General features: G+C 49.5%; 2 protein-coding genes across 9 annotated transcripts in view; both read left to right on the top strand.

The window, feature by feature from the left end:
• The window catches only part of pex14 (peroxisomal biogenesis factor 14), a 56,727-nt gene that overhangs the window by 21,064 nt on the left and 14,502 nt on the right, over nucleotides 1–21,161 (top strand). For all 3 annotated transcript variants that reach the window (XM_049016395.1, XM_049016397.1, XM_049016398.1), the window contains 3 exons: nucleotides 2,914–2,998; nucleotides 14,584–14,712; nucleotides 19,605–19,690. In XM_049016395.1, the coding sequence (XP_048872352.1) occupies nucleotides 2,914–2,998; nucleotides 14,584–14,712; nucleotides 19,605–19,690 (300 nt within the window). The remainder of the gene's footprint in view (nucleotides 1–2,913; nucleotides 2,999–14,583; nucleotides 14,713–19,604; nucleotides 19,691–21,161) is intronic.
• Nucleotides 3,798–5,686, top strand: LOC125744512 (uncharacterized). Of its 6 annotated transcripts, none has more exons than XM_049016403.1 (3): nucleotides 3,798–3,955; nucleotides 4,109–4,363; nucleotides 4,466–5,686. In XM_049016403.1, the coding sequence occupies exons 1-3, from the start codon at nucleotides 3,803–3,805 to the stop codon at nucleotides 4,976–4,978; spliced, it is 921 nt and encodes a 306-aa protein (XP_048872360.1). In that variant the 5' UTR covers nucleotides 3,798–3,802; the 3' UTR covers nucleotides 4,979–5,686. The 6 variants fall into 6 exon arrangements, with proteins under 6 accessions (XP_048872360.1, XP_048872357.1, XP_048872361.1 ...); XM_049016400.1 differs by having other exon boundaries at nucleotides 3,798–4,006; XM_049016404.1 differs by having other exon boundaries at nucleotides 3,798–4,210.

Raw genomic sequence — 21,161 nt, 5'->3', positions numbered from 1 at the left:
ACGGCATGGGGGGGGCTCCCTCGTCCACACCGATGTTGAAATGGAGGTTAGACAGTGACCCGTACTATAAAGGTGAGGCATACCACTCGTACACTTATGTGGGCACATGCTTGTGCAAGGCTCGCACCTTCACGGCCACGATATGTGCACCAATAAGGAGACGAGGCTAAAATCTGCACAATGCGGTTATAATTGATTGAGGTGTCTGGGTAAAACTTATCCGAAATACCCCCCCCCCCCCAAACACCATTCCCCTAGAAGAAAAGACGTGGCCCTTTCCTGCAAATGGCCGTGCACCTGGTTACTGGGACCCATCTACTTGCTGCTGGGCTCGGCTCACTAAGTGGGTGAGCATGAGAACCCCAGACTCTAGTCGTCCCTGTAGTATCTGTCTTACGCAGCGTCTGTCTGTTTAAATTCTAGACATTTGACAAGTCATTGGTTCCTTCGAAAAGCACCTTTTTAAAAATGATCCCGTCCCATTTGTGCATCAGCTGTAACCTGTCATTGCTGTAACCTGCTCTGCGTCATTGCTGAAGCGGTAATGAATGTGTCCTGCGTCACCATCGATTTTGGGTTTAAAGTAAAAACCTGAAACCTGATGTGTAACAGTATCATACAGAAACCGTGTATTTACCTGAAAACTGTTTTCGCAAACCACATCGGGCCAGACTTGTGTCATCAGAAGGAATGAGGTCATCTTAAACCAAAAAGCTGCATGCGTTTGGAGGGCTCAGAAATGTTTTCTTCTTTTGACTTTTCATGTTAGTTGGTCAAGGATGTATTCCTCCGAACTGCAGATAAAACAATCAAACTCTTTCTTTACTACTGATCAACCACAAGTGTGCTGTGCTATAGATGGACAGACATCTGCGTGTTGTGCTTTAATATTCTGAATGCTGTCAAATCACGTTTTGTGAGCTCAGTTTTATATTTTTTACTGATATTTCTCCATCCTTTTTAGACCTCGCCGCCACGACTTACTGACGCATTTTTCCAGATATTTGACATGAATGTCTGTTACTGAATATCAGTTTATTTGCCTTTCGATCTGCCTGGTTTAAAAAAAAAAAATAGTAGTTTTCCTGGCATCTTCTCGCTTGCTAATTTGTTTATTCAGACAGTGAATCAGCAGAAGGACTGTATTTCATTGAAAACCCCTCAAAGCAGTACTTGAATCATCCTATTATCAAAGCTCGAGTGGGGGGGAATTCTTTTTTTTTCTTTTTTTTTTTTTTCTTTTTTTTACGGTAACTTTGCTGTGCAGTCGTCCGTCGGGGGTTGTGTCGCGCCGCCGCTTTAATCGGCTTGTCACAACGGCAGTTCCAGGTGACTGCCTTTAATAAGCCCTCAGCATATCGAGATGCAGGAATCTCCACACCCCTTGTGTAACCCTCGTGAGCTCGAAAGGTCGTGGTAATGTCATGGAAACACTGGAACCTTCCGAGATCACGGTGGAGAGACAGACTTCCGTTGGCATGGTGGCCTCTGCCGCTTAGGAAAGGTGGAATAGAACTGTGATATTTTATTCATCCCTGTGGGGAAACTGTCTCGCTGCCTGTCCCGTCTTGCTCTGTGTGAGTGACACAGACAGGTGAGAGCAGGCATGGGAATGGCGGCGCAGGCTCGACCAGTACCCAGCGCACCGGTACGATTGGGGTCCCGACAGCAGCATCACTCTATCAGCCACGGAATTTCACCCTCTGAGCTTCTGGGTGGGGGCATGGAGTGGTACCACTCTGAGCCGCAGTCTGCTCCCAGTATTGCACTGTATTGATAGTATCTAGCATCCTGGCTCCTTATATGGCCGCCCTGCACGACCTTGACATATCTTAAACAATGCATTGTGGTGTCTTTACCCCGATATAAAAACAAAAAGCGAAATGACGGTAAACGGCTGCTGTCTGTTATTCCCTCTCCGAAGTGCATGTGCCGCTTCCCCTGGAATAGATTACCCCCTGGACGACCTTCTGTCCCTTTAGCATCACTTAACAAAAGGGCGGTAATTGGCTTTTGGAAGGGGTCACAGGAATTTCAGGTGAGCTTGTGCCCCCTCTCTGCCGCGGGCTGACCCATACCCCCATACCCCCATTTCCTCTTTTATGTGCCTTTGGCTTTTTTGCTGAAGCACAACTTCATGTGTGCAGTGAGTGCCGTTAAGGAAAGGCTGCTTATTTTTTTTTCTTATCTTGAAGCACAGTGAAGTGGCAGATTAAGGTGTCTCTCCCCCCCCCCCCCCAAATCGATGGCTGCCGGGCACTCACAACTTACAGGTATTCAGGTGCTATTTAATTTTCTAGTGCATTAACTTTTAAAATCATTACAGCGTTCAGGTTTTATGATTTGATCACGGCATATATTTAAGGGGAGGAATTAGGGAACTTTTTAAGCTGAGTATTCTTCAGATATTAGATACAGATGAGCACTTTCGCATTAAGTATAGATTTTTCTCTCTCCACTCACTTTAGGTGGAGAATTTATCTTAAGGAGGGTAATAGCAAATTAAAGTCCAGACTCCATTTGTTCAGGAAAGCCCGATGGGCTAATTCTATAATGGCTGATTCGGGCCGACTCATTTGGTAGCTTTGTCAGGAAAGGGGTGAGGCACGCCGCTCTCCCACGGCTGGCTGCGACTTTTTCTGCAACTCGCTTGTCCAATTGGGGAAGCGATTAACGGCAGGCTGCACTGAAGTGTGCTCAGGAGGAGGCGCCCCCCGGCCTGTGTTCAGGGACTCCCCACTCCCCACCATCACCATTTATTTTAATTTTGATGAAGGTTGAGTGCACTCGATATTCGGAAAAAGACCCTTTCTTTGGTCCCTGGTTTTCCCATAAATTGTTTCCACTTCAGAGGTATCTTTGGGGAATGATATACATGAATGCCCCCCCCCCCCCCCCCTTCGGTTTTCACAGGTCGCGACGGCTGTGAAGTTTCTACTGAACCAAAAAGTCCGGCAGAGTCCGCTGAGCACCAGGAAAGCCTTCCTGAAGAAGAAAGGTGAGCAGCTTTTCGTCGTGGTGGGAGTGGCCAGGAGGAGCCCCGCCCACAAAATCAGCAGGAAAAATTTGACTGTGTGTGGGAGACCTATTGCAGCTTCATCCTTTTGATGACGAAACAGTCATCTTAACAAGGCTTCCTGGGTTATCGCCTTCTTGAGTGCAGGACTGCACAGTCGGTAATAGCCTTTTCTTTTATTATTTTTCATCTGCATTCTTATCCAAAGCCGATGGTCTTTTAAGGTCGAAGTTTAGTGCTGCGGATCGACGGGTGCCTGAGTGGTAGGGAGAGGGCGATGCCTGAATAGGCATGCAAGTAAGCAGGACCTTTGGCTAACCACCATAGAAATGCAGTCCAAAGTCAAGGGTGAAAGGTTTAGGTGACCTGACCTGTCTAGTTTGGGGAGGGGAGGGGGGTCTCATTTTTGAGTTCAGTGGAGAATTGGCCCTCTGGCTGGGGTGTTTATTTCTGGGTTACAGAAAATGAATATTGACAGCCCTGCCTTTCAGTGGATTGTCGATTGTGTTGTCTAGTAGCGTTTTACAACCTTTGCTTGATTTTGCCACCATCCTAATTTTGAGGACCCGCTTTGGACATTTCTGATGAGGGTGCTCTTCTGGGTTTGGGGGGGAGGGGAAAGGTCACTCTTCTTATTTGTTTTGTTGCTCCCTCCAAACTGTCCCTCAGTATCGCCTCTTTAAGCTGGGGGTCTCCATCAGCCCTGACGTGCTCAGTGTGGCTGACCTCATTAAGGTGGGGGTCTCCATCAGTCCTGAAGTGCTCAGTGTGCCCGACCACATTAAAATGGGGGTCTCCATCAGTCCTGAAGTGCTCAGTGTGCCCGACCACATTAAGGTGGGGGTCTCCATCAGCCCTGATGTGCTCAGTGTGCCCGACCACATTAAGGTGGGGGTCTCCATCAGTCCTGAAGTGCTCAGTGTGCCCGACCACATTAAGGTGGGGGTCTCCATCAGCCCTGAAGTGCTCAGTGTGCCCGACCACATTAAGGTGGGGGTCTCCATCAGCCCTGAAGTGCTCAGTGTGGCCGACCACATTAAGGTGGGGGTCTCCATCAGCCCTGAAGTGCTCAGTGTGGCTGACCTCATTAAGGTGGGGGTCTCCATCAGCCCTGAAGTGCTCAATGTGCCCGACCACATTAAGGTGGGGGTCTCCATCAGCCCTGAAGTGCTCAGTGTGCCCGACCACATTAAGGTGGGGGTCTCCATCAGCCCTGAAGTGCTCAGTGTGCCCGACCACATTAAGGTGGGGGTCTCCATCAGTCCTGAAGTGCTCAGTGTGCCCGACCACATTAAAATGGGGGTCTCCATCAGTCCTGAAGTGCTCAGTGTGCCCGACCACATTAAGGTGGGGGTCTCCATCAGCCCTGAAGTGCTCAGTGTGGCCGACCACATTAAGGTGGGGGTCTCCATCAGCCCTGAAGTGCTCAGTGTGGCCGACCACATTAAGGTGGGGGTCTCCATCAGCCCTGAAGTGCTCAATGTGCCCGACCACATTAAGGTGGGGGTCTCCATCAGCCCTGAAGTGCTCAGTGTGCCCGACCACATTAAGGTGGGGGTCTCCATCAGCCCTGAAGTGCTCAGTGTGCCCGACCACATTAAGGTGGGGGTCTCCATCAGCCCTGAAGTGCTCAGTGTGCCCGACCACATTAAGGTGGGGGTCTCCATCAGTCCTGAAGTGCTCAGTGTGCCCGACCACATTAAGGTGGGGGTCTCCATCAGTCCTGAAGTGCTCAGTGTGCCCGACCACATTAAAATGGGGGTCTCCATCAGTCCTGAAGTGCTCAGTGTGCCCGACCACATTAAGGTGGGGGTCTCCATCAGTCCTGAAGTGCTCAGTGTGCCCGACCACATTAAGATGGGGGTCTCCATCAGTCCTGAAGTGCTCAGTGTGCCCGACCACATTAAGATGGGGGTCTCCATCAGTCCTGAAGTGCTCAGTGTGGCCACAGTATGTATTTAGAGCTTGTAAGTGAGATTCTGTGTGTGTGTGGTGTAAACCGGACCCTCTAGTGGGCTTCTAGCTAATAACCAGCAGCCTACTGGTTCCAGAGGTTGAATCAAACAAGGATGTAACCCTGAGTAAACCCTTAAACAGCATGAACAAGTGTCGGATTTCATGTTCCTTCAGATAAAAGCATCTTTTATGCAAGATAATGACTCCAGGTACAACTCTGCAATTAGTGAGTCTCCCTGACACACATCTACTTTTCCTTTTGTTCAGGGCCTGCAAAAAACAGAAGTTGCAAATCCACTTTTTGCTGCAGTCTAAATTCCTGTTCCGCCGTTCCCTCGTGGGTTTTGTGTATTTGTCTAAGTCTTTTTAGTGGGGTGCTTTTATAAATCGGAGATTAGCGAAATGTCACAATTATACGTTTCAAACGACACATTAGCTTGGTTTCGCTTCATTATTTTGCATTTTAAACCTGGCTTCCATCCAAGGCAGCATCAGCCCCTTCTCTCCTCCCAAGGAGGGGGGCTTCCTGGCAAATTGAACATCTTGTTTCAAACTGTTTGTTTCTGTTTGGGTTTAATTAATGTACATAAACCACTGGCTGGTGATATCGGCGCTGCAGTAGTCTGCTGCTAGTTCATAGGGGTTTTTTTTGGTCTGCATCTTGAATTGGGCAGAAATTTATACCAATTTTTTTTTTAATCTGCAGTGCATATATATGGGGTGTGAGAACACAAAGATTCATTTTGGTATTAATCTGGAATTTGTATTGATTTGTTTTTCATTGTTTACGTTTGTATGTAATATCAAGGTTGAGTCTGGTTCTAAGATGCAGCAGAAATCCCCCTTCGGCCCTGTTCGTCCATCCTTTTACAGATCCAGTGCATTAACCAGCCCTTCGTTCTGTGTTGTCACAGGTGATTAACTGAGGAATGTGTGTCTACAGTGTGGGCTGAGCCCTTCTTGCTCCTAGCGTGAATGACGTCTCCCAGAACCTGGCAGACCTGGAATCAGTCTGATTTATCTGCCCAGTGTATGTAGAGTCTGGCCTGGGTGTCTTTGGGTCCTGCTCAAGGTAAATACAGCTCATTTGGCTGTTAAATGTCATGCCAGGTGTTCTGAAGGATGGACAATCATCTAGTACCATTTCTGGTTATGCCTCAGTTAAAAATGAATGAATGAACGGTTTAGTCAGTGTTGAATTTGTAATGATTGGTCGGTGGATTAGGGGACTACAGAGCAGATTTGGGGTTCTTTGCTTTTTTTTTTTATTGACCACAAACATCTCTAAGAAAGATGCTGTTCAAATGCTAATCGGTTCTGGTTGAAATGAGCTCACTCCAGTATCCCTGCTGCGTTCCATTTGAACTCGGACGTTTTAAATTCCCGGTTCTTACTCTGAAATTTCTGCTATTTTGGCCCCCTGGGGTTGGATTCGGAAAGTCAAAGGAACCTCTTCACCCCTAACTTCGGAATTCAAGATGGCTTCGCTGTTTATTGGCCAAAGTGAAAGCTGTAGTGATATACTGCTTATTGAACCTTGCGTCTTATTTCCGCCCCATGTTATCGGTCACACACACAATACTGTCCAACCGTTATCTGTTGGCGTGTTGCTACAGTGTTTGTATGCGCAAAATACTGCGTAATGCATCATCAACTGGTATTGTTAACAATAGCTAATAATGAATTTAACTAGAACTGGGGTTTCAGTAAGCAGGATCTTTTGCTTAGCTGGATAACCTGTCAGATTTAAGGTAGTCTGGGTTAAATGTAAGTGTAGGAAGATAAAGGCCATTTAAACAGGGCTACCTTAAATCCAACAAGTTATCTGGCTCATATAAAGTTTTATGTAATGGCTTTCTGACTGCTAACTTGGGTGTAACGTCATTCCATCCTCTGAGGTAACCCAGCACTAGAGATCCTTGGAATACACGGTGCTCCGGGGGGGGTTGGTGGACTGGCTGCTTCCTTACCATAGAGCCCTGCGCATTATTGTGGGAGGGGCTGATTTCAGAGAAGGTCATTCACACATTACGTAACTGCATCTGTGGGATGTAATTCCAAATGAGATCGCAGAGGAGGATGAATTTGCTGTGATCGATGGCCTTAATTCTAATAGAATGAGTTGTGAAGTTTTTTTCTTTTCTTCTTTTTTAAAGTTGATATTAAGTATTGCATGCTTGTGGTGGCCACTCTCATCCCCTTTGAGGTTGTTGGAGATGCAGGTTTGTAAAAAATGGACGGATTTGGTCACCTTGAGGGCAGCTTACACTGTGTTGGAGTGTTTGCGGGGTGGATCTCCACAGGCATGGTCAACAGTGTGCAGGCTGTGAAGTAGGGGGGTGAAACGTGACGTGTGACGTTGGAAGGTAGCTTGAAAGCATGGGGAGGGGGGCAGGTAACTTATGGTAATAGGAAGTATGGTGTTTACTAACCGATGGAGCACGATACATTAATGACGGTGTACTGTGCATGAGTTTGGGGACAGTCCTGTTTGATGCTGGGGTGTTCATATAGAGGCACACTTCAATGCATCCACGTGAGTCTTTAGGGCTTTCAGCTGCCGGCGTACGATGGAAGGCAGATAAAAGGCGATGAGGAGCTTTGAAGGGGTTGGGGGGGGGGGGGGGGGGGTTAAAAACCCTGGTGTTGGGAAGGACTTTTGTGTTTCGAGTCAGCAGTAAATGTCATTGATCTCATTCAGCTGAGATGGGTCAAAGTTGACATGAAGGCTTTTTGTAGTTGCTGATGGTTTGAAGGTCCTTGCTGACTGTGGGGTTGGGGGTGTTGGCAGACTTCCGTTCCATCTACGTGTTGTCATTTTGCTGACTTCATTGTCCTCTCCTGCCTCTTGCTGCCCCCGTAGGCTGCTCCCGTAGGCTGCTCCCGTAGGCTGCTCCCGTAGGCTGCTCCCGTAGGCTGCCCCCGTAGGCTGCCCCCGTAGGCTGCCCCCGTAGGCTGCTCCCGTAGGCTGCCCCCGTAGGCTGCCCCCGTAGGCTGCCCCCGTAGGCTGCTCCCGTAGGCTGCCCCCGTAGGCTGCCCCCGTAGGCTGCCCCCGTAGGCTGCTCCCGTAGGCTGCCCCCGTAGGCTGCCCCCGTAGGCTGCTCCCGTAGGCTGCCCCCGTAGGCTGCCCCCGTAGGCTGCTCCCGTAGGCTGCCCCCGTAGGCTGCCCCCGTAGGCTGCTCCCGTAGGCTGCCCCCGTAGGCTGCCCGCTGTGAGCCACACTTTGCAGTGGCTTTTACAATGATCTTAATTGAAATACAACGTGAGAGGGAGTGATGTAGAGGATGATCGCTTCCTCCTCAATATCGCCCTGTGATCCCAGTGCATTGACTTAAGGGAAACACTGGGCTTAGTCTGTCTTATAACTGAGGATCAGTTTTTCCCTTTATGTGGAAAATTATTGGCCCTGTACATGGTTAGACTTCCTCAGGTGGAAAACCAACGGTGAGTCGCGGCCTCGCGACACCGGGACCTCAGACTTACCATTGCTAAAGCATATGTGAATGTTGAATAATCACTGACATGCTGTGGCGTTTTTTCGGTCAGAGACGCACATGATCAGTCGGGTGATTGTAGTGGTGCTGTGAGACAGGTGTTCCTTTAAGGTGAGCGAGCCTGTTGTTTTGAAGGTTCTAAAGCTTAATATCGCCATTGTGTTTTACTGTGTCCTATTTTATTATTATTGGAACAGCGTGCTCCCCCCACTCCCCCCCAAATGAGGGCACCCTTTCCAGGTCACTGGTCTTTTAATTACCGGCCCTTGTACTGTGAGGTATTGATATAGCTGCAAGCTAAATGTCGCCCTCGGTCACAGCAGGGGATGAACATCAGCCGTCTGAAATGTTTATTTTTTTATTCTGTTTGTTTCCATCCAGCTGGCTGATGGGTCTGTTTTGGGCGTCATGGGGGGGGGGGACCTCGGTTTTAATGATTGGGCAGCCAGCTTTGTCCGTATGCCGCTGCAGTGGAGCGAAGCTGTAGAGCCGCAGTGTCTCCCACAAGGCTGCTGCTAAAATGTGGTTTGGGTTGCATGAGGTGGTGCAATGTTAGAGATGGGGGGTGGGGGGGGGGTGGGTTGACTGTAATCTTAGGGTGTGTGCTGAGTCATCTCTTGGCATTTTTTTGACATACTCAATTTCACTTGAAATAAACTTTCTTCTTTACTTCCCTCCCCAGAAGTGGCTTGTGTTCTTTTATCCGATTCCTCCGCTTCCAAATAAGTCTCTCATGTAATTTGTTTTTTTGTTTTTTATGAATATATGGACGTCGGGTCCAAAATTCTGTTTGATTGGCACGCTTCATATTAAAGAGGTTCTCTAAATGCTGTTGCAGAAATAGCAGCTTAATAATTATGACCATGACCTTTCATTTTCTCTGTTTATTGCTATTGCCCATTAATTAGGGTTAGGGTTAGGCCTGGGTCAGGGTAATAAGAATTAAATATAGCCGTATTTCATGCTAATGATTCATATTGCACAAACAGCAGTTAGTGCGCTCTGTGTGACTTTAAAATATGTCATATTTATGCATGTTTTTGTGAATTATGCATTACATGTAAAACTTGCCAGTTTATGCTGATAAATTCTGACTTTGCTATGCGGCATTTATGTGATCATCTAATCAGTGCCGCTGTCGTTGGACCCGAGTCACGATACAGTTGCTTTTGCTCCATGGATTGTGGATTGAGGGCGGGTCTCTGTGTTAATGAAGCGGAAACATGTACCGTAAACAGAGTCTTTTATCGCCTTTTACATTTTCACTCATACGTTGATGTTGGAAGATGGCGGGGTGGGGGGTGGGCTGACGGAAATGCTGGTGTTTACAGGAAGCACGATGGTGGATGTTTGTGTTTACCATGCCGGTAAGGTGCTCTGAAACATGGTTTTTGTTTTACTCAGAAAAGCGGTTCTTTTTACACCGGCTTCCCAGAACTGCGTCAAAATGGTGACCTTTTCCTTTGGCAAGCTGAAGTGTGATTCAGGGGCTTTTTAAAACACAGGGTCTGTTGGCCTTTTCTGCTTTTTTTGAACCCATTTTCTTTAAATTGTGAGTCATCGTTTCGTTTTTACAGGGCGCACCCCTTACTGTGCGCTTGGTCGCATCTCCTGGTTGGCAGGTTACGTGCAAAGCGCCGCATTGAGCGTTTTGGAGGGTGCAGCAGGTACAAGCACCTGCTAAGGGAAGGGAAAATGTATAAGATAATAGGAAATGACACGTCACTGTGCATGATGTCACTTCCTGTCAGCCTGTGCAGGTAAAGCAGCCCTATTCCTCAAAGGTGACATGCGAGCATTGCACCGACAGGCATGTCTGTCCTGCCTCTGAATTTACCCATAATTCCTCACCCTGACCCTGTGACCCTTGCATGCCCCCCACCCCCCAAATGTGAAGGCTCATACCTCCCCCTGCCTGCCCGTCAGGATGCGGCGTGCAAATATATGTCCGTCCTAATTCCTAATCCAGTTTAATGTCATATTTATGTAAATACTCCCCGATTTCACTGCGTATTAACTGCCAGAAATGTCAAAGCTCACATAAAATGAAACAATACCATCTCCTGGCAGAGTGGAATTTAAATGAGATTCCTCCGGCTGGCCGAGCCGCCGCTGGACAGCAGATGGGGGGGGGGGGGGGGGGAGTAGGCCGTGCTTTGATTGCATGTTGCGGATTCTTTACACAGTAATCTCACCTCTTCATATTATTTACTTGCACATTTACGCTTTAATCTGTAGTGAAAGAGGAAGGCTTCGTGATGCTGTGTTTTTTTTCCCCTCTCTTTTTTTAAATTTGTTTTTAAAGAGGCCGTTAGGTGGAGTCCCTGCAGTTCCCGGCAAATGTGTTCAGCTTCTCCTCACCTCCTGTTTCCATCTATTTATGAATTTTATTTCCTATTTCTGCTGTTTTTTAAAGCTGGCTAGCTCTCTTAAGAGCTGTCCTTGCTCTGAAAATAACGCCAATGAAAGCAGGAAGGACTTATCGAGGTCAGAGGTTAGTGCCGTGGGCCCCGTGACCGTAAGGCTGTCGTGTGACCTGACCCCTAGGGGGCAGGCAGGAGCCCTTCCCATGTGTACAGAGTACGAGTGGTGCTTCAGATTGGTCGCCTGCTCACTATTCTCGTCTCCAAAAGTGTGTAACAAGAGTAACTGTGTTCGGTACTGTGTTCGGTACTGTGTTCGGTGCTGTGGCTGCGAGACACATTAACATCACGAACACAGTGGAAGAGCGTAGCCTGTAACAGGTGCTTGCCCCCAGAACCTGCATTGAGATTGACCCCCCCAAGCCCACCTTACCTACCAGGACCAAAGCCTGTAGGGGAAGCGATTGATGTGGTCGTAATTTTCTCCATGGTGCCACCTAGTTAGGACCCGGGCCATGAGCACGAGGCGATGAAGTGGGTGCTGAAGGGTGGGGTGGGGGTGAATTTCAATACATAAATGAATAAGCTGTGACCACGGTCGCTGCTGTCAGTCGCGGGCATGGTGGCCATGGCGGTCTGTAGGGCCCCCCCGGTCTGAGGAAGCAGTCAGCATCGCCTCGCCGCCCCCACCGGACCCGTCGACCTCGCGTGCCCGCGACCTCCTCCTCTTTATTTATTTATTTTGATCTCATATTCAAAATGTCAGTAATCTTCACCCAAGGGCAGCTTAATAATTCTGCCTCGGCGGCGTGATAAAACAGGGGCCGTCTTTTAACGGCCCGAACATTTTCACTGAGCAATTTCTTAATTGCCTGTCTGAGGCTGTTGTTGGTTGTCGCCCGCCGCTTGTTGATAACCCCGTAAGGTTCGACAGCCCCCCAAATCGGAGAAATGCCCTCCCTGCCCCCCCCCCCCCATTCGGAAGGTGCCGTTGCCTCACGGCCTTATTTTTAAAAATAAATAAATAAACAAACGAACGGCACGGAAAATAGAGCGGTAAATCCCGCGCCTCGCGATGGGTTTTCCGTTAAATAAATACCCATCGGGTTTATGCTGAAAGACAATGGGAAGCGTGGGCCAGATATGCAGTTTACAGTATTTATAGCTGTAATATCAAGGTGGCGCTGTAATTTCATGCCCCGATGAGAATGGCAAGGTCACCGCAAACGTCTCCGCCGAGCTCTGCCTAATGCAGTGACTCATAAACAGGCGTTATGCGTGTATCAGGTGTGGCAAATAACGCAGCATAATGAAATACAGAATAGCTCTCCATTATTGTTCTTTTTTTTTAACGGTGTCGTCATTAGATGCAATTTATGTCTCTTTTTAAAAAAAAAAAGTCATTTTTGCACAGACCAATCCAGAGTGAGGGTTAGAATGGGCGATCCCGCTGCTTTTGGACGTGCTCATAAATCTCACCTCTCACTTTTGCTGTCCTTTTAACCTGCCATGTAAGGCTCTGCTTCACCCCAGCTTTGTAATCTAAAAACAAAATTAATAATGATAAAATAAAATTTGAAGGCATGACTTGTTCTCCGCAGAACAAGTAAATAAAGATGGTACCTTATTATCGGGGCAAAATATTGTGTAAGGTTCTTGTTTTTTTTAAATGCGAAGGAGCGATGGTTGTTTGGCTTGTTTTTATTTTTCTGTAACATCTGCCGTCTTTCATCGGCCGCCTGTCCGAGTTCTGTGGGCCACCGGCACCGGACCCCATGCACGCTGACTTGGCAGCACTATCTGCCGCTTTGTGCGATACGAAGTTCCGTTAGAATGAACTTTACACTTGCAGCCATTTTGCCGTAATCATATTGCTGTGATGCTCGTGAACTTTGTGTGTTGCTGCTTAAGGCGTCTCCCTTCCAATCTGATTATACATGTTAAGTTTTCCTTCGCTTAAGTGCAGCTTTAGCGCTGTGGCTTTCGGGGAGCGCTTGGGGGGGGCTCACCTTTCCATCGCCGGCCTCTCTGCATGTGCCTTGCTCCATAGGCTGCTCTGCCCCCCCCCCACCACTTTTTGTCTGTACTTCGCTGTAGCACTCTCAACAGCAACCATGAGTAAATGGACTGCATTTATTATAGCGCTTTTCTACTCCTACGAGTACTCAAAGCGTTTTACAATTCATGCCTCACATTCACCCATCCACACACTCATTCACACACCGGTGGCGGAGGCTGCCATGCAAGGTGCCAACCTGCTCACCGGGAGCAATTTGGGGTTCAGTGTCTTGCTCAAGGACACTTTGATGGGGTCAGGAGGAACCAGAGCTCGAACCTGCAACCCCCCAGTTGCCGAACGAGAGCATTACCTCCTGTGCCACCATCTTCCACAAAGATGAGAGTCTCCTCTCCTGCGGGGGGAAACGGCACGTCAACCTATTTGTATTTGTCTGCCTGTGGAGGGGCTGGGTTGGGGGCCTTTGGCCACATTCCTTAACATTAGAAAGAGTTTCATTCAGATCCCTGTAATGTGCTGCTGCTACAGAGTGTCTGTGTGTGTGTGTGTCTGTGTGTGTGTCTGTCTGTCTGTCTGTCTGTGTGTGTGTGTGTGTGTCTGTGTGTGTGTGTGTGTGTGTGTCTCTGTGTGTGTGTGTCTCTGTCTGTCTGTCTGTCTGTCTGTGTGTGTGTGTGTGTGTGTGTCTCTGTCTGTCTGTCTGTGTGTGTGTGTGTGTCTCTGTCTGTCTGTGTGTCTGTGTGTGTGTGTGCGTGCGTGCGTCTGTCTGTTTTCTCTCTCCAAGACGAAGCTCTGTGATGCGTCTGGCTAAAAGCCCACATCTATAATGAATAAACTTTTTACATTTTTTAAACCTATTTTTTCCCATTCTTTCATCATGAAGCTCTGTGCAATATAATCATAACCCGGATCATTAAATAAAACATCTTAAGATTAAATTATATTTGCATTTGCAACATTATGTAATTAATTTACATTGCAATGAAGAAATTTAAATAATGTTTTTCTGTGTCCCATGTTTTGTAAGAATCTCAGCTGGGAGATGCAGGTCTCTGGGGTGGAGACAAGAAGTTTTGATAGTAAATAATTTAGAGGCATCAGACTGTGTGTGTGTGTGTGTGTGTGTGTGTGTGTGTGTGTGTGTGTGTGTGTGTGCATTTCACTCTTCTGTGTTGGATTAGCAGTTTATGGAAATGGTTGGATATTCTGTAATAATATACATAATTTACGCTGGTTGGATGTATTGTTTAATTGAGTATACAGCATCTTGTGCCCTTTCTGGTGTTTCCTTTCATGTCCTTTTTGGGGTTCTGTGTGCCGTGTTGAGTGTACAGCCTCTCATGTCCTTTTTGGGGTTCTGTGTGCCGTGTTGAGTGTACAGCCTCTCGTCCTTTTTGGGGTTCTGTGTGCCGTGTTGAGTGTACAGCCTCTCATGTCCTTTTTGGGGTTCTGTGTGCCGTGTTGAGTGTACAGCCTCTCATGTCCTTTTTGGGGTTCTGTGTGCCGTGTTGAGTGTACAACCTCTCATGTCCTTTTTGGGGTTCTTTGTGCCGTGTTGAGTGTACAGCCTCTCATGTCCTTTTTGGGGTTCTGTGTGCCGTGTTGAGTGTACAGCCTCTCATGTCCTTTTTGGGGTTCTGTGTGCCGTGTTGAGTGTACAGCCTCTCATGTCCTTTTTAGGGTTCTGTGTGCCGTGTTGAGTGTACAGCCTCTCAGCATGGGCTGCTCTTGCTTCCGCAGGTCTGACCGATGATGAGGTGGAGCTTGCCATCCAGCGTTCAGGTGCCACGGATGAGCCCCTGACTGTGGCCCCCACGGGATCGGACCCCCTCCTCCTGCACCCGCAGCTGCAGGCTCCTGTGGCATACAGTGAGTTCACCCCTACCTTTCTCCCCAACCCCAGTGATTCATAACTATTATTATAGCTCTGCATGATTTGGTCACGTTCCCTCTTAGTAGTGTTACATACTGTAACACCACAGAGGTTTGCAAAATTCACAATATTTGCTCTATCTTGCATTTGTGTCAATATTTTGCTGCTGACAGAATTCTCAACAGAGTCGGCCCAAGGTACTATACTTGGGTGTGTTGTGATACATTCCTGCATCATTTATACAGTCTAATTCAAAGACAGACTAAAGGAAAGACAAAGAGTTACGCTTGGAGATTTCAGCTGGCACCCCCACCTCACCCAGGCTGTCCCAACAGCGGCTGGGACCCACCTCTGTATTCTGTAGTCCACTCCTGTGCCCGGGCCGCCCGCTCCTGTGCCCGGGCCGCCCGCTCCTGTGCCCGGCCCGCCCTCTCCTGTGCCCGGGCCGCCCGCTCCTGTGCCCGGCCCGCCCGCTCCTGTGCCCGGCCCGCCCGCTCCTGTGCCCGGGCCGCCCGCTCCTGTGCCCGGGCCGCCCGCTCCTGTGCCCGGCCCGCCCGCTCCTGTGCCCGGCCCGCCCGCTCCTGGGCCTGCCCCCGCCGCTGTGCTTCTGGAGCAGCTATGGCTGGTCCGGCCTTGACTCCTCGCGCCGTCTCATGTTTGGTAATGAATCCGTGTGCTGATTGGATGCCTTCGCCAGGCGGCCTGCAGCGGAGGTCTGGCAGGCTTATATCATAAGGGCAGTGAGGGGCTGCATAGTGAGATGAACTGGGGGGGGTTGCTTTCAGAAGAGTGGGTCTGCCCTACTGGGGGTGTCCTTCATACTGTCGTGTTGGATGAGGGACCTCCATCCATCTGTCGCAGTAATGGGCGCCCTGATCACCATTTCTGTCCCAAGGAAGGACAGTTGGGTATCCATTGAACCCTATAAATTCCAGAAGAGATTTGCGCTGGGGGGGTGGGTGGGGGGTAAATGGAGGCCCCTTTAGTTTAAGTGACCGAATAGGAGGAGAGGGTAAGCAAAGGTAAACGGCTCTGTGACTCTGTGGCCTGCCGGGGTGGGTCGGCCCTCGTGATGGAGAGGCCAGTCCTGGGATCTGACAGCAGGCTCAAGGTCTGTGAGCCAGGCTGCCGTGCCCTGTGGCGGGGGGGCGTGACGGCGTGGTCGCACGGCCGCCCCGTGTTCCTCGCAGGAAAGTCGTAGATCTCCTGAGGCCGACGGCGGGTGTCCTTGGGCCCGTGGCGTTACCCGCGCTCCGTGTGGTAAAAGCCGTCCGGATCCGGCTGATGTATGTGGCATCAGATGTGAGGCGCTGAGTGAAAAACAGTGCCGTGTCGGGCTCGGCGTTCCCGGCCGTGGGAACGCTGTGCCGTATATCTGAGCGACCGGCGTCACCCCCAACATGGGCACCTTTACTGCGGATGGTGCCGTCTGAGGCCTTTAGGGTCAGACCCTAAAACACTTTTGTTGCTGAGCTATATGTCTTTGTGTGTGTGTGTGTGTGTGTGTGTGTGTGTGTGTGTGTGTGTGTGTGTGTGTGTGTGTGTGATATTTAATCCTCCTAAGAGCTCATAATTCCCCTGTAACTTAGCCTTTCTTTATGTAAAATACCAGTTTCAGTTGAAATGGGAAAAAAAGGATCATCTGTTCTGCTGAAAGGGCTTTTTTTTGCAATTTATCAGAGAAGTTTGTCATCTTGGGAAATCACTTTTGAAAAGCTTCTTTTCTGAAAATAAGGGGAACTTTTTCCCTCAAAAAATGTTGCGAATCTACATCGGAGTAAGAGTTGGATGTGAAATGGATTAAAACATGACTGTTCACAGTTTAAAGGCAAACTGTGATATTGTGCCTGTATTCTGATTTGAGTTGACAAACCTCAACTGAAAACACTCCGACGTAGCAGAAAAGATCAGATAATTTCTCATTTCACCAATGCCATACCAAAGAAGGTTAATGTTGAACTTCTGTCTTCCCTTCTTTTACCGTGGACGGGGGTCGCAGGCTGGAGTATGTGGCATAGGAGCCCCCGCACAGAACACCTGGCCCAGCTGTATGTCTCTGATTGGCCGGAGGAAACTGAAGTACTTGGAGGAACGTTTATGACACGCGGAGAACCTGCAAACACTGCAGTGGAGGAGGGATTCGACCTGCCAGTCCTGAATGTGCGCATTAAACTTCCCATAAATAATCCAAAATGAAGAAGCATTTGGTCTTGTACAAGTCCACTTTATCTGGAATTTCTAAGAAACATGCAAAATCTGTCTTATTTACCAAGTGTCACTCACTGAGAGATTCACTCTGGGAATTTTAAAAATGTTTTTTTTTTTTTTTTTTTTTTTTTTATAATAATAATAATAATAATAATAATAATAAATGCGGTGGGAGGGGCATTATTGAAATTTCCCCTGTGGCCCCCGTATAAATAGTCAGCTGCTGTCCTGAAATCCGCCCCATTTCCCCATTAATTCCCAGCAGTGCTGCTGTTCTTCAGTTCCAGCGTTACTGGGGGAAATGGGAAAAGTTACGGTAATTTTTAAATGAGCAAACTTTGCTGAAACGACAATAAATCTGACAAATTATATTTGAGAAAGTTGCCGCCGTGATTTTATATATATATTTTTTTTAATTTTTAAAAACACGAAATATAATTTATTTGACACAAGATTATTTGCCAGAAGCATCCGTCAACACGACCAGTTTAAACAAGCTATTAAGCATATCCTTGGAAACCAGGCCCTGGGATTTACTGGGGATACAAATCTTAATTAGAAAAGGGGGGAAGGGGAGAGACAAATGGTTTGAGCAGGAGCTTCATGTGCTGCGCTGCTGTGGTCTCGGTGATCTCTCACTGTCAGCCTGCTTCCTCCCGGTCGCCCCACTCTGCCTCTTTCCAGCTACCCAGAGGCCGCTACCCAACTTCATTGAGGAAAGTGGATTGGCCCGTGATCCCGCCCCCTCTCCGGTGGCTGTGCTGTCGATGGCGTCCCAGGCGGATGTTTGTCCGTGCCGTCCTCGCGCTGTGGGGGTGATTATTGTGTTAGTGTAATGCACTTGTGAGCAGGGTGGGTGTACGGCTGTGAGTCATGATAACTGCACGGCGATCTATGCGAGAGTTCGTGACGAGTGGCCATCTGCGGCTTTGCCATGTCGGATGTTACCCAACAGTCTTTGTTTTTTTTTTAATCGTTCTACTGAGACCTGATGAGGTGTGATTGGCTTTTGTCACCGGCACGCACCCCAAAGCGCCCATCGGTCAAAGTGCGCATTGACCGGCTCCTTCCTCCATCCGGTCTAAACTGTCATGCAGGTGTATGTTAGTTTAAGCATTGCAGGAGATTCGGGGGGTGCCTCGTTTATGTAGATGTTACGAGCTGCTCTTGACGTAAGAGGGAAAAACGAACAAAACAATGTTTGTATTTGGGCTATATGGTGCTGCAGACCTTTTCTTTAACTCTCATTTCTTTGTTCCTTTTCCATTGTTTGTTGTTGTGTTACTTATTTGGGCGTATGCATGTCTTCAGGTGCCGGAATGTAAAGTCCTTCATTCCATTGCCCTTTTGATTTGTTGATCAGTACGACGTTGTTCAGGAAGCCTGTTCCTCCATTTTTGCTGCCCTGGGCCAAAGCGGGATTTAGAGGGTCACCGTACCCAAAGTTAGTGAGTCCGTATGGGTGTCGGGGGTGGTATTCCATCCCCCCCCCCCCCCCCAAACTTGTAATGGTTGTACACTGATCTGCTGCTGCGGCAGAGGGTTACAGGTTTGAGTCCCGTGATCCTAAAGCCTGAACTGCCTTAGTAACAAAAGCCCATTCAGCTGTTTCTAAATCCTAAGGAAAGCTGCCTGGAGGCTGTTGGACCATTTCTCTCTGGCTGCTCTGTGCATTTCTGTTCTCCTCTTCCGGCAATGTCAGCAAATACAAACGAAACTCAATTTCTGGGGTTTCTGACTTGTATTTTTCATGTGTTTGTGAAAACTTTCATGTACGTCACACCATGTCTGTTTGGAGTTTCGGAGGGTTTTCTCCCCCTTACCTGCGGGCTCAGTGACATTCAGCTCTGCAAATAGACAAAAAGCGGAAATTTCCGTGAGTGCCTCTTCTTCCTCGGTTGCGGGAGATGCCCACACTGAGTTGCCGGGCCGGAAGGGGCTGACAGCCTCCGCTCGGCACCTCCTGGTGTTTGTTTGTTTGTTGCCTTGCACCTCCACTCCCTGACCTTTGTCACAGAGCTGTGACATCATCCTCTCATTCAGTCTTCCTCATAATTGCTAATCTGAGTCATATTGGAAGGCGGTACTGAGGACTCGCCGGGGCAGCGGTACCTGAACCCTGTGGCATTTCGCATTTCTGCAAACCCTCGTGGTGATTCCCCCTCCCATTCCCAGCTGACTTTGCGGAGGAGCGACGCCTCGGCGTGTGAATGACCCCCCCCCCCCCCCCCGTTTCCTGTCTTCCCCTTGGGGCGCTGCATTTATAAAGAGCGTTTTTCGGATACTGGTCTTTGGCTCCCTTTCCCGCTCTTCGAATGTCGTGTCCCATAGATTTGCTTCTGAATTTTGTAAAATCTCATCACTAACCCCCCCCCCCCCCCCCCCCCCCCACTCAATGATGATTAAAATGTGTTCATCCCTAACGATGGTGTGCATGCGATTGTTACACAGGATCACACAGGTTACCATGGCAGCCTCACTGCGCGTTGAGCTTGACACACCTGAATGTTGGAAAAGTGTTAGAAAAGTACTTCCAGTCTTGTCAAACTTTGACGTCCCTGGTGGGTCAGATGACCGTTTGCTGTCAGTCGCCGCCTGGGTTAACGATGAACGATGAAGATGATCGTGATGAAGATAAGGGGTGATGTCATGGCCTAATTCAGGGGTGTGTTTGCTGCAGGACCCACCGGCCCCCGATGGAGAGACTATGGCGCCCTGGCAGTCATCATGGCCGGCATCGCTTTCGGCTTCCACCACCTGTACCGGGTACGTCAGCACCGCCTCCACCCTCTCCTCCTGCTTAGAATGGGCGCGGGGGTCTGTGGAGAAGCCGAGGCCTTAGCCTTCGTGACCCCGCCTCACCTACTCATCGGCTGTAACGAAGCTGGGGGCGGGTGAGGTCTCTAGGTGTGAGCGGCTGGTGAGGGGCGGCCCCTCGTGGCAGCGGCAGTCGGGCGTGTGCCAGGCTCTCGGCGTCCCGCCGCTGCTCTTACCGCGTGTGGCGAGCACCAGGCCGTCCTGCACGTCGCTGCTCTTACCGCGTGTGGCGTGCACCAGGCCGTCCTGCACGCCGCTGCTCTTACCGCGTGTGGCGAGCACCAGGCCGTCCTGCACGTCGCTGCTCTTACCGCGTGTGGCGAGCACCAGGCCGTCCTGCACGCCGCTGCTCTTACCGCGTGTGGCGAGCACCAGGCCGTCCTGCACGTCGCTGCTCTCCGCTCTAAGTGCTCCCAGTTTACACCGTCGCCATAGCTGAAGCCCCCCCCTGCTCCTCTTCTAATATAAGCCTCCTGCCCACAATTGACCTTTATAGTCAGGGAGATCTCTGGGTGTTTACTGCCACCGCGGCCTGTAGGGGGCGTGGTCTGCTGAGGGTTAGGCCGAGCTGCTGCCATGGTAACGGCAGCGTCACTGCAGCTGCATTCCATGCTCTGTCGTTTATCCTCTTTCTCTGTCTCAGCATATTCATCCATATCCATCCTCCTCATTTCTTTTTTTACTTTTCTTTCCAAGTCCGTCTTCCTTCTCCTCTGTTTTTTTTGCCTGTTGGACTTGCACTCTGTCAAACTCCTTTGTTCTTTGGTGTGTGTGTGTGTGTGTGTGTCCCACACTCCAGCCTACGCCAGGCAAAGTGGCGCTCCCTGCTGGTGGCAGGGTGACAGTCCCTGGTGGGCAGTCTGCCGTGCCCCCAGGGTGAGCGGCCGTGCTGGGCCCATATGTCGCCCCACCCCTCCCTGGCGCGTGCTTCACTTATGTTATGGAGTCGTGTGTAAACACGCCGGCCTCCAGCAGCCCTTTTATTAATTCTGCATGCCTAACACTCGGAGGCGACACTCCTTTCCGATTTTTGCCTTTAAAGTGTTTATTGCTTCTCTGGCCGCCAGTGGCGCTGGGCTAGCTGTGAAAATCTGCCTTGTGGCACCACCTGGGGAGGCACTATGACCAGCTGCGCCAAGCTGGGGTCTTATAAGGAGACTTTGGCTGCAGCCAGCCACTGTATATCTGCCACTAGCTGCTTCCTGTGCCGTTAGTCACTGCCAGCTACTAGCCTGACCAGCCAAAGGCTACTTCTGCTGCCCACCCTGCTAACCGCTACTTTCACCGCTAACAGCGCCCTCGGCTGCTAACCGCTAACCCAGGGCTGCTGGCCGCTTCCCGTGCCTTCAGCTGCTGGACGCTGCCTGGGCCGCTGGCCGCTACCTCTGCTGCTGGCGGCTGCCCTCCCTGCTAATCACTA

The sequence above is a fragment of the Brienomyrus brachyistius genome, chromosome 6 (genome assembly GCF_023856365.1).
Source record: "Brienomyrus brachyistius isolate T26 chromosome 6, BBRACH_0.4, whole genome shotgun sequence".
NCBI classification, from domain to species: domain Eukaryota; kingdom Metazoa; phylum Chordata; class Actinopteri; order Osteoglossiformes; family Mormyridae; genus Brienomyrus; species Brienomyrus brachyistius.
The sequence above is the reverse complement of the archived record's forward strand: the minus strand, read 5'-3'. Positions and strand labels throughout refer to the sequence as shown.